Source organism: Physcomitrium patens, chromosome 4 (assembly GCF_059467195.1).
Source record: "Physcomitrium patens ecotype Gransden chromosome 4, ASM5946719v1, whole genome shotgun sequence".
Taxonomy (NCBI): Eukaryota; Viridiplantae; Streptophyta; class Bryopsida; order Funariales; family Funariaceae; genus Physcomitrium; species Physcomitrium patens.
Window position 1 is genome coordinate 17,079,827 of NC_143413.1, and position 11,918 is coordinate 17,091,744.

Here is an 11,918-nt window from a genome sequence, read left to right on the forward strand (position 1 = left end):
GGCAGAGCCTACTCACGCTCCACGTAATTTCTATTCCCGCCAGTTGAGGGGGGGGGGGGCTTTGTACTAATTTGCTTAACTTGGAGGTGGTGTGTGTGTTCCTATTACATGGCTCAATAATAAATTAGTATTAGAGCAGAGGAGGACTTAATTATATTCTAGAACCCGTTTGTGAGGTAACAATGGCTCATGTACACACATCTGTAGATATACTAAAATACAAAAAACTACAAAGAAAAATGCACTGTGATAGTAAATTATAATGTCGGGGAATAAAATAGTAGTAATAATGTTTTTGATACTTTGAACTCATCGGTGGGAGAGTTAGTTCTTAGAATGAGGTTTTTGAACCTGTCATTGTTGATATCTTGCAAAACTAGCAACAGAGTTGTTGTGAAAGAAATATGTGTTTTCCAACTGTGAGTTACATGGTTCCTATTCACACCAACTGAACTGAAATCGGGGTTGAGCTCATGACTACATGCTTGGAGTATATACTGATATTCATGAATTGACCCCTTTCCACCGATCTCATTCCAATCCCCTTTTTCCAATTCTTCGTTCTTTTATATTTCCAAGTTGGGATCACACCCTATTTTGGTGGGGTTAAAATGGAGGCTTAGTGCAATTAAAACCCATCTTTAGATTGAGATAAGATTATAGGATTTTAGGGATAAGACACCACTGTCAGTCCTCTCCCTTCTTTCTTTTTTAAAATTTTAATTAATTAGTTTTTTATGTAACTACTTCATTGGTTTAACTTCACCTTCATTTGAAAGTAAGAGAATGTCATGATGACGGCTTTGATGACAGCTTTTCTACTACACTAAAATTACACTATTATTTCAAACAGTCATTCCTTCATCTTTAAACGCATTAGTGTAGGTCTTAGTATATTTTTCTGACGAAATATTATCTCATATTTCATTCACCTAATGTTATTTATAGGATAAGTCAATATAGTTATTTATGAAACTGATTTTTACTTGTTCATTTATTTTTTGTGTAATTTATTCCAAATCCGTGTTTTTTATATTTTTATAGATTTATGTAACTCAATAACTAAGAATTTCCAATATTTGCTTTTGGGTGTAAAATCTTACACGTTTTAGATATATAGGTGTGTTCCCGCAGAAGGGACAAAAGAGTGCCAATCTCTTTTTGAATGAAACAAATATTACTGATAAAATTTACTTCTTTATATGTTAAATTATACTGTGAACATACATACGTACATACACTTCAACAACAATGAAACGAACCCACCACATCCATCCTGGGTGCTCAGATAAGGAGCCGTGTAATGGAACTTGCAGATTTGCTCCATCGTGAGCTGCCACACTCGGAGTTGCACATAACAAAACTACCACATACCACACAAAAAGTGACTGAGGGAACTCCAAAGGAATTGAATGCACCCACTTCCAAACAAACCCAAATGCTACGTCATGTAACCCAAAATAAAATAAAAAACCCACACCTCCGTTCTAGAGAACATGCGAGATATTTGCAAATACACCAGGTTCGGATGAAGAAATTGAGCTCGTTGCGTGGTTAAACAGAGAATTAGGAAACAATTTATCATAACAAGAATAACGACCGCAGTTCGGTGAAGGAGTTGGCCACAAGTTCGAATATTATATATAACCAGCGGTGAAAGGGTAGGAACCGGGTGAAGGGATTGGAGGGAAGGAGACAGGGTGTGGGGGGTTGGGATGTTGACCGGAGTTGAGCCTATGCCGGGGCCCACTTAAACGGTGGGTGGGCCTCCGCACTAGGACGCGGTTTACCCGAGGGGGTAAAAAGTGAGTTACCAGGAGAGAGTTACAGTGGACACGGAATTAATGGCGGTAAATGGAAGGGAAGGGGGCGGGGTGAGGGGGGACCTTTCCCTTTCCTTTTCCCTTTGGGCTTCGTTAAAAGGAGGCGGAGTGCAATGGCTCCTCTCCCATCTCTCGTGTTTGTTGCGTTCTCTGCTTCCTTCGAAGGCCTTCGCCTCGGCGATCCCTCTCCCCGATTCCGTTTGCCCCCGAGTGCAATTGCGGATTCGGATCCCATGCTCCCCTCTTGTTGAGCCTTCGGTGGAACTTTGCGGTGTGTGATTTGGTGCTCCGTGACTCTGGTAAGTAAGTGGGGGCGCAAGCTTCCACTCTGCAAGCTTTCTCTTCATCGCCGTGATTGGTTGAGTGCGTGCGCCCTGTGTCGAATGCTATCCCTCCTGCGCGGAATTTTGGCGTTTCGCGTGAATTCTTCGCTCGCGATTGCGAATGCAGTTTCTGCGTTTCTTTTTTCGTTATTGTGTGGGAGCTGGTGACCCGCTTTGTTTCATGATTTTTGTTCGAAACGAGGACGTAATTTCGTTCAGAGCGGATTTTTTTCGAGGTTGGAATGGATTCGCTTGCGTAATCGGACGAATCATCATGACGGGAATTGATCGCGTTTTACAGCTTTAATTTTTAATTTCTTTTCTTTTCTTTTCTCTTCTTCTTCCCGAAATTATTAATTTTGCTGTAGGTGGTGCGGATAGTGTTATTTGGTATGGTTCCACGGTTTCGTCCTTTTTCGTTACACAGGGGTGGTTCCTGTGGATTGTTGCATTTTACTGCTTCGGATGCTGCATTTTCCAACGGTACGTGTCCTGTGAGAAGGCTCTTTTTAACTGTGCAATGTTGGACCCTCCCAATCCTCTAACTCGACTGAACTTTATTCTCCTCGCATCATCTTTTAATCTGTTCCTCAATGTTCAGTTGGCGTAGATTTGTGGTTCAAGATTATTGTTCAAGATTAGTGGTGCACATATGACTGTAGACTTGTTTTTTTGGATTTATATTTTTTCTTACGATGACATTTGGCCTGTTGTGGTTGGGTGCTTTACAATGCAACCAGGTTTGCTGTTGTTGGGTGGAATGCTAAGTAGCCTCGTCTTAGCATGGTTTTTGTAGCTTGATGTTGTTGGTGATCGATTGGTGAGAAACGAGTTTCTTTTTAAAAGGTCAGCAGATTCGGTGTTGGACAAACATTTATCTATTATTACTCCACAGTTTTTGTTTTTACTTGTTCCCTTACTATTGAAGGGAGGAGCCCGGCTTTCTGGTTGGAAGCGCTTGTACAGTAGCTAGTCTTTTCTTTGTAGTTTCGGTGCCATGCAGGAATGATATGTTCTGCCTCGAACTGTTACATATTTTGGGAGTTTCCACCTTTGTTGCACTTTGTTTTCGCATTGTGGTTACGGTTATGGATTTTCTCAGTGCTGAATTCTTTGAGCTGAATTTGTCCGGTTTTTGGACAGGCTGAACGTGTCCACTTATTTTCAATCAAAATGGCCTCCAACGGAAACGGAAACGCGTCACATGATTTCGAATTTGCGAGCTCTCACGTCCCCAACGGTCTTTCTAAAATCAACACTAAACCTGGAGAGCCAGACATGTGCAAAGATGACACTTCGTCGACGGTAAAGGTGTCAAACCTTGAACAGCTGCACGCATTGCAGAAGAAGAAAGCGTCTGCTCCGACTACGCCACGCAACGCTACAAACCCATCTACACCCAAGAACTTGACTCCTCGTGCCTACTTATCAGAGGAAGAACGTCAGAAGCAGCAGATGCAGTCTGTTAGGTATAAGCTTTAAATAAAAACTCCTTAGGATCCTGATATAACTTTTGCTTGTACGTTGAAATTGTAGTAGTTAGATCAGTCAAGATCAGTTAGGGGTGAAAGTTTAGGTTTACCTGGAGGTACTTTGACTTTGACCTTGGTGATTAATTGTCAATTGTTTGAATGTACACAGTGCATCCTTGGCTTCTCTGACTCGTCAAAGCGGTCCTCAAGTTATCAAGGGCGAACCAGGCAGAAAGAAATCTCCTCCCAAGACTGTGACTGCTCCCAGGCTGGACATTAGTGACAGCGCTCTGAAGTTCACACACGTCCTCTACAACCTGTCTCCTTCTGGTAGTATTCTTAAATCATCCGATTTTTTGAGTTTGATTATTATGATTATCCCTTTGATTCTTTTGATTCTTTTTTGTTTTATCAAGCACTGATCTTAGGTTCAATATATATATATTTTGATGCATGTTTAATTGGTCAACAGAAAGCAGTTGTAACTGGATTGGCGCTTGTCTTTTGTAGAGTTGTACGAGCAAGCTATTAAGTTCGAGAAGGGCTCATTCATTACCTCGAGTGGAGCTCTTGCTACACTTTCTGGAGCTAAGACTGGGCGATCTCCCAAGGACAAACGTGTGGTGAAAGAAGAGACATCCAAGGATGACTTGTGGTGGGGAAGGTAATCGATTCGTTCTTTATGTCTTTGATGTGTATTTCTTCATGCGGCTGTTTTGGATGATGGTAGGATTATTTTCAACGAACTCGCTTGATTAACATTCAATTTTTAGATGTGCATGTCATGTTGGATGTTGAGTCTTTGTTTTTAATACAAATTACTACTATTGTTATGGTTATTATTATTGGCTGACATGTTATTTATTAACCAGGGGTTCTCCAAATATCGAAATGGACGAGGAGACATTCTTGGTCAATCGTGAGAGGGCAGTTGACTACCTGAACTCATTGGAGAAGGTGTGCTAAATTTACAGATACAATACATATTCCTCTTAAATTGTTTTTCAGCAATGCTCGGAATTCTGTGGAGCAACACATCATATCCTCTTCGTCTAGGGTTAAAAATCATGAATAATAATCGTCGAGTTTATTCATTTAACATAACCTTTTTTTTTTTTGCAGGTTTTTGTAAATGACCAGTTCCTGAACTGGGACCCTCAGAACCGAATTAAAGTCCGGATCATATCAGCCCGTGCTTATCATTCGCTTTTTATGCACAATATGTGCATTCGCCCTACACCTGAGGAGCTCGAAGACTTTGGAACTCCTGATTTTACAATTTACAATGCCGGACAATTTCCTTGCAACCGTTACACCCACTACATGTCGTCGTCAACTAGCATAGATCTGAACCTGAAACGCAAAGAGATGGTGATTTTGGGGACACAATATGCCGGAGAGATGAAGAAGGGACTTTTCAGTCTTATGCACTACTTGATGCCCAAAAGAGGCATTTTGTCGTTGCATTCTGGTTGCAACATGGGAAAGGAAGGGGATGTGGCATTATTTTTTGGATTATCAGGTACTTATTATATTAAATAATTATTGAAAAAGTTAAACACTGGATCAACTTTTAGATTTTATGCACGTGCAATATATTGAATCCCTAGGCTGGTATGATATGTTTGTCGCAGGTACTGGGAAGACGACTCTGTCAACTGATCCTAACCGGCAGCTTATTGGTGATGATGAGCATTGCTGGAGTGACAACGGAGTTTCAAATATTGAGGGAGGATGCTATGCAAAATGCATCGATCTTTCTAAAGAAAAGGAGCCGGAAATCTGGAATGCAATCAAGTTTGGAACCGGTTAGAGTTTGATATTTTGAGTGAAGATGGCTTTAGAGCTGTTCGTAATGTTTGTTTCTTAAGAATGTTTCTATACCGTTGGTGTCTTACCACCTGTTTCACTGTAATGCTTTATTACTTGTCTTATAATGATTTTTTTAATGCAGTGCTAGAAAATGTGGTCTTTGAGGAGCACTACAGGGAGGTTGATTACACCGATAAATCTGTGACCGGTAAACTTTTGAAGTTTAGTAAATGGATGCTGTGTATTCCTTTTGGTACTTAGTAACCTTATGTGGATTGTTCATTTAGTTCTCTTCTCACGGGTTTAGTTAGAATGTGTTGTTCAACAATGGGCAAGTTACTTTCTTTTAACGTCGGGTTTCTCTTGCAGAGAACACAAGGGCCGCATACCCTATTGAGTACATTCCCAACGTCAGGTTACCATGCGTTGGACCTCATCCAAAGAACATCATCTTGCTTTCGTGTGATGCTTTTGGTGTCTTACCACCTGTGAGCAAATTGACACATGCTCAAACCATGTATCACTTCATCAGTGGCTACACTGCCTTGGTACGGTTTTTCAAAGTATAACTACTCCAAATTGTCATAAAAGAATAACATCAACAACAATAAGTCAATGATTGTTTTCGTACTCAAGCAATTTGTTACGTTTTATTCGCTCCGGAGTTATGCTGATAATTTTGTGATCTTTCTTTCAGGTTGCAGGAACTGTGGAGGGCGTGAAAGAGCCTACGGCCACATTCTCAGCATGCTTTGGAGCTGCTTTCATTATGCTGCACCCCACTAAGTATGCCACCATGTTAGCGGAGAAGATGCAGCGACATGGAGCTACTGCATGGTTGGTCAACACCGGCTGGTCCGGCGGCAGCTATGGTGTCGGATCAAGAATGAAACTCGCATATACGAGGAAGATCATTAATGCTATTCATGACGGGTCATTGTTGGGCGCTAATTATGCGCAAACTCCAATTTTCAACCTGGCTGTGCCAACTGCGGTCAACGGGGTTCCAAGTGAAATCTTGCAGCCACAGAATGCGGTATGTAACACCTTTTATCAATTTCTAATTTTCCCGTTAAAGTTCATTTTGTTCGTTTAGTTTTCAAAAGTCTGGAGAGTGTTATGCCAAAATAAAGAATGAGTCAGTGCTTGAGTTCTGACTGCTTACTTCGTTAAGACTTTTACAGAGCTAGATCTTGATGTGGGGCCGTGTTTTAAAGCAGACGACTGTTAATTGCATGTGATGACACTGTAATTTAGATTGTATGTTTACTCCGAGAGGCTTGTAAAGTTTCAGCATTATCTGTTGTAGTCGTTGCTCTCCTCTTCTCAATCTTTGATAATGTGTGGTTTTTTGTGTGCAGTGGTCAGACAAGACGCAATACGATGCTACTCTGAAAAAGCTCGCAGGTCTTTTTCAGAAGAATTTTGAGATTTATGCTGATTACCAAGTTGGTGGAAACAGCCAGCTTACGCAGCAGATTCTTGCAGCTGGGCCTGTTTTACAGTAGAGACGAGACCGCTGTATGTGTGGAATGATTTGGAGATCAGACGGAAGTCTGTGAATCCTCATGTAGGGGATTTTTCTCCACCGGCAGAGGTTTGGATACAGTTCAAGGTGGATGATTAACATCTAGAATAGATAAGTTAAGGTGGATTAAGCCCTTCTGGGGATATATTTTTTACTACTGAGGTTCGGTAGCAATTTTTCATTGAGACTCTGTCTATAGTCCACTCCTGTGTATTATGTGATCTCTTGGTCTAATAAGACGACTGCAACACTTCAGTATGACATTCTTTGGACTGGCTCGTCACACATGCCTCTTTTTTTACTCTTGGGACTATGACGTTGTTGTAATTGGCAAACTTTTGCATTGTCATAGCCGCAAAATTGACTTAAGGGTTAAGCGGCATAAATCTAGATAAGGCCTGGAATGCTCTCGTTCCGAATGTAGTGGACTAAGATGAGTCACTGCCACCGTGGCTTATTATCCATGTAATCTATATTTACTCTACGATGCCGATTTTGTGTTCCCGTAGGCAATGAGGAGTCTGCTCGGAGGGACGTTAAGGCGGTGATCGATGGATCTTCCATTTCAAATCCTTCAGATTCCCAACCTTTCGAAGACATCGTGCCATGAAGATAACTTTCACAACTCGTCTGCTTCTTCTCCGGAATTCCGACGGTGAACAAAAATAGCTCAATAATCTCTCCTGATTCCGTGAAAGTTAGTACTTCAGCTCATTGGCTGGCTTCACATGCACTATCGTCGGATGTGAATTGGCGTGCCAGTTCTGCAGCTGTGAAGAGTCGATTGGGTAACTTGATAGCGCAGAATTAATGAGAAATTTTGCACCATCAAACATCCGGAACTGAAGGGATGTACAAAATCTTCACCAGCTCTCTCTGAAGCAACAAAGCCTGGTTGTAGCTTCTGTGCAAGTTGCACGAAATTGGTCGATCGCGTCCAGGTATTGTGATGTTTATGGAGAGTCGAAGACCTGCGAGGCGTTCATCTTCCGGTCTCAGTGTTTTGTTGAAAGATATCCAGCGAGAGCGCATGCGTCAACGAAACACCATCGGCATTGTTCGTCGTCTCATCCCACTACATCTGCCACACATGCACACATTCGCCTTCGACAGCAACGCCGCCATTCTAGACATGCAGAAGACGTTCACGCCAATTCTCGAAAAAGACCCATTTCTTCTTCTTTTTCTTTTCTTTTTCTGTGCAATAAAGTTGTTACTGTAGGAGCATTCATCCCTACTCATCATCCATGTACATGATTACTGTAGGATAGTATTGACATCCGGAATTATGGCTGGGCACTCGGCTTCCAGCATGAACACAAAATGTATTTATACCTGCGACTCTACAGTTAGAGCGTGTTCTTTTATATTATTTGTTTTGATTGTATCATGGTAGTTTCTTTTGAGTGTTTTTATTTTTTATTTTTATTTTGAACTACTGAACCTAGGTTCCTTCTTGACTTGTTTTGACATTCTTTTGAATATGAAGAATTGTATAGATCTATAAGGCACAATGAGTAATCTAGAAAATATTTGTTCAAAGGAGACCATATTGGTAGGGCCAAAGAATTATAAACAATGGGCAATCATCCTTCAAAGTATTTTTGAGAAGGACTTATGGAATCTCATTGAACCTCTATCACAAACAAGCAATCTCAGGAATGGTTATTGACTTGTAAGAGAAGACCAAAAAACCACCAAACCATAAAAGATTTGAAATAGACATGATTTGGTGATAGAAGAGGAGAGCCAAGGCAATGTTGTAATTATTTTTTGTATCAAATTTATGCTACAACATTATTGACATTGCTAACCTAAGAGAAGTTTGGAATTTCTTGAGCACCATATTTCACACAAATATAATATCTAATATCATGGTTGTGTTGAATCAATAGGAACATCTTCACATAGAAGAGTAATAAGATATTTTTGCCTTCATGTAATATGTCAATAACATCCTCAAAGATCTTAAGACTATAAATTAGGTATAATTAAATAAAGTAGTAGTATACCACATACTAAGCCATTTGCATCATAAATTTGAGAAATCGGTTTAACAAATCAAATTGAAAAAAAAACATCCAAAGTTTATAAGAGTTATGTAACCAAATGCATATGGAAGAAATAAACATTGTTCTTAGGCAATCTCACAAGGCACTGAAAAAAGCTCTCATAATGAAGATTTGTAATATTTATAATCAAAGATTTAACAAGAACCACACACATTATTAATCTAGGGGCTTACAATAGAATTGACAATTTGGAATGGTTTAATTTATGAATTTATTTTCTTTGGTATAAAAAAAATGGTCTTTATAAGCTAAAATATCTCAAATAAAACTTCAAAATAAATTTATCCATGAATTACTCATCCATATCAAATCGACTATCAATTAACATCATTTATAGCTAATCAAATGAACTACCTATGATAGGTCACATAGTACATGAAATAAATAGTCTAAATAAAACCTTGGAAAATCCATCTACTAAATGGTACAAAAGATTAGAACATATCAATTTTAGAAGCTTAGATATGAAGAATCTATAAGGCTTAGTAATAAATATACTACCTTTTTTTGTGAGAAGTCAGAGCTGCTTCATTGGCTACTAAGGTAAATAAACCCATAAGCCATAAAACCATTAGCTATTATTAATACTAATATTTGAAGCTTACTAATTATAGAATTATTGGAATACTCTTGGTATTTCATCTTATTCATAGAAAATTACATAAAATATTCATGGATCTATTGTATGGCTACAAAAGATGAATTCCTTGACATATTTCAATGATTCTACACTATAATAGAAAAATAAAACTTGTATAAAATCCTTTGTATGAAGTGTCACAAATATACATATTTATTTCAATAGTTACTTATATGATTAGGTATAAGTAGATAAATACATATTAATTTTATAATATCTTCTAAAAAAGCTTCTTAGAAGCTTTGTAGATATAATTTTATTTTTATACGTGTTTGTAGTTGATTGGTAGATTAAAAACTTGGTGAACAAGTTAACCATGTATGATAGGTATTAATAGATTTTGGAACAAGCTAATTATGTGGTAGACATATAAATAACTTATCTTACAAGTTAAAACATATGTCTAACAAAGTCAACATGTATTAGAGGTCCTATAGAAGATCGCCACATAACTCTGTCACAGATCAAAAAATACAAACAAGAAATCTAAACAAGAAGTTCAAGAAGAAATGACAAAAATTAAATTATCAGATGAGTACAAGAGCAACGCTAAGAGAATTGAGCTAGAGCTTCAAGAGATGCGTTGTCGAGACTGAAGAACTCTTCAGCCTCGACTCCTATATATACTACTGGCCTATGGTTCTAAGGAAGCGCATCAAGAAGCTTCCCAAGAACTATGAAGCTTCTCGAGCAACTACCCAAGAGCTAGGAAGCTTCTCAAGTAACTTCCTAGAATCTACTAGAATATTCTAAGAATATTCTAGAGTCTTCTAAGAGAATCTTTAAGGAATCTTCAAAGAATCTTTAGAGAATCTTTGAAGAATATTCTAAGAGAATATTCAAGGAATCTTCTGGAAGTTTCTAGAGACTTCTTTCTAGAAGGTTCTAGAAACTTGTCTCTAGAAAGGTCTAAGGACTATGTCCCTAACAAACTCCTAATTAGAGAGTATATATGGAAGCAAGAATGAAGACTTCTTCATTCTTACTAATACCTTTCTAGTCTTTAGTCTTGTTTTAAGACTTTTTGATCTCCTTGTCTTTGGCAATAGCCATTCTAGTTTAATACTATATTATCTTTGAGTGATTTTTTAATCTTTTTTAGTAACACTAGCATACATTGAAGATTTTTTTCTTTGAGATTTATATCCTTGAAAATTTGATAAGAGTCTTAACTAATTATTCTTATCTTTTTTTAGAAGTGAGTAGATTATCCTACTTCTATTGTTGTATTTTGAAGGTTATAGACTACCCATCTTTAAACAAATATTTTACTTTTCTAACATTGTTTTTTTTCTTGAAGAGAGTGAATTATCCCACTTAGTGGAAATTTTTATTTAATATTAGAGGTTTCAAATTACCATCTTCTAATTTAATTTTTTTGAATTTTTTTGAATTGTGTATCGGAGGAAAGATTATGAATATTATTTTCAATAGAAATAAAAATAGATTTGTAACTATTGCAGATCTTTACGAGCTTATTGATACTATAAGAATAGAAATCTTGTGTATTTTTAATATGAATCATAGAGACACTATTCTTATGCTTGTAGAAGAAGTTAACAATAAAGTTCAAAGTCTACACCAAAAAGTTGTACAAATAAGAGAAGCAAGTAGAGCAAGTTCATAATTGAATCTGAAGAGTCTTATTATTATAAATAGAAAGGAGGCAAAGATAAGTATGCCAAAGAATTTTGATGGAACAAGATCAAAATTTTGAGGGTTTTTACAACAAATAAAGCTTTATCTTTGATTACATTATTTTCAATACTTTGATAGGTTCATTGGAGCATTTTTTTCAGAGTGATCTTTTTTTGGTTTTTACTTTTGATAGAAAAAGATTTATGATTACTCTATGATTTGAATTCATACTTGGAAGTGTTTATGATTGCATTTAATTGAAAAAAGATAGTAGACATTATACTCATATTACTACGATAAAGAATACATTTAGCTATCACATATATTGTTGAATTCCAAAATCTTGCTTGCAACATGGATTTGACAAAGTCCTTATCAATTAGTTTTGATATGGATTAAAAAATAATGTCAAAGTTTTATTTTTAATAATGCCAAGAACAGATTTATTTGAGCAATTTTTTGCTCAAGTCATTACATGTAATAATTGAATCTCTGAAAGACACCAAGAACAAAGATTTGGTTGAAGAAATGTAATTAAGCCATAGCAATACCTTCTAAGTTTTTAAAAGCTTATTCATCTAAGCCAAAGTTTATACAAATTGATACAATA

At 37.5% G+C, this 11,918-nt stretch overlaps 1 protein-coding gene across 3 annotated transcripts; it reads left to right on the forward strand.

Moving 5' to 3' along the window:
* The first annotated feature begins 1,959 nt into the window (after positions 1 to 1,959).
* LOC112281617 (phosphoenolpyruvate carboxykinase (ATP) 1) lies at positions 1,960 to 7,219 on the forward strand. Of its 3 annotated transcripts, XM_073533771.2 has the most exons (13): positions 1,960 to 2,122; positions 2,515 to 2,629; positions 2,887 to 2,992; positions 3,290 to 3,615; positions 3,788 to 3,948; positions 4,129 to 4,282; positions 4,491 to 4,575; positions 4,741 to 5,140; positions 5,253 to 5,426; positions 5,573 to 5,638; positions 5,800 to 5,978; positions 6,128 to 6,466; positions 6,792 to 7,219. In XM_073533771.2, exons 4-13 carry the CDS (start codon positions 3,320 to 3,322, stop codon positions 6,936 to 6,938), a joined length of 2,001 nt encoding a protein of 666 aa, XP_073389872.1. In that variant the 5' UTR covers positions 1,960 to 2,122; positions 2,515 to 2,629; positions 2,887 to 2,992; positions 3,290 to 3,319; the 3' UTR covers positions 6,939 to 7,219. The 3 variants fall into 3 exon arrangements, with proteins under 3 accessions (XP_073389872.1, XP_073389873.1, XP_024374056.1); XM_073533772.2 differs by lacking the exon at positions 2,515 to 2,629; XM_024518288.3 differs by lacking the exons at positions 2,515 to 2,629; positions 2,887 to 2,992.
* Positions 7,220 to 11,918: the final 4,699 nt, after the last annotated feature.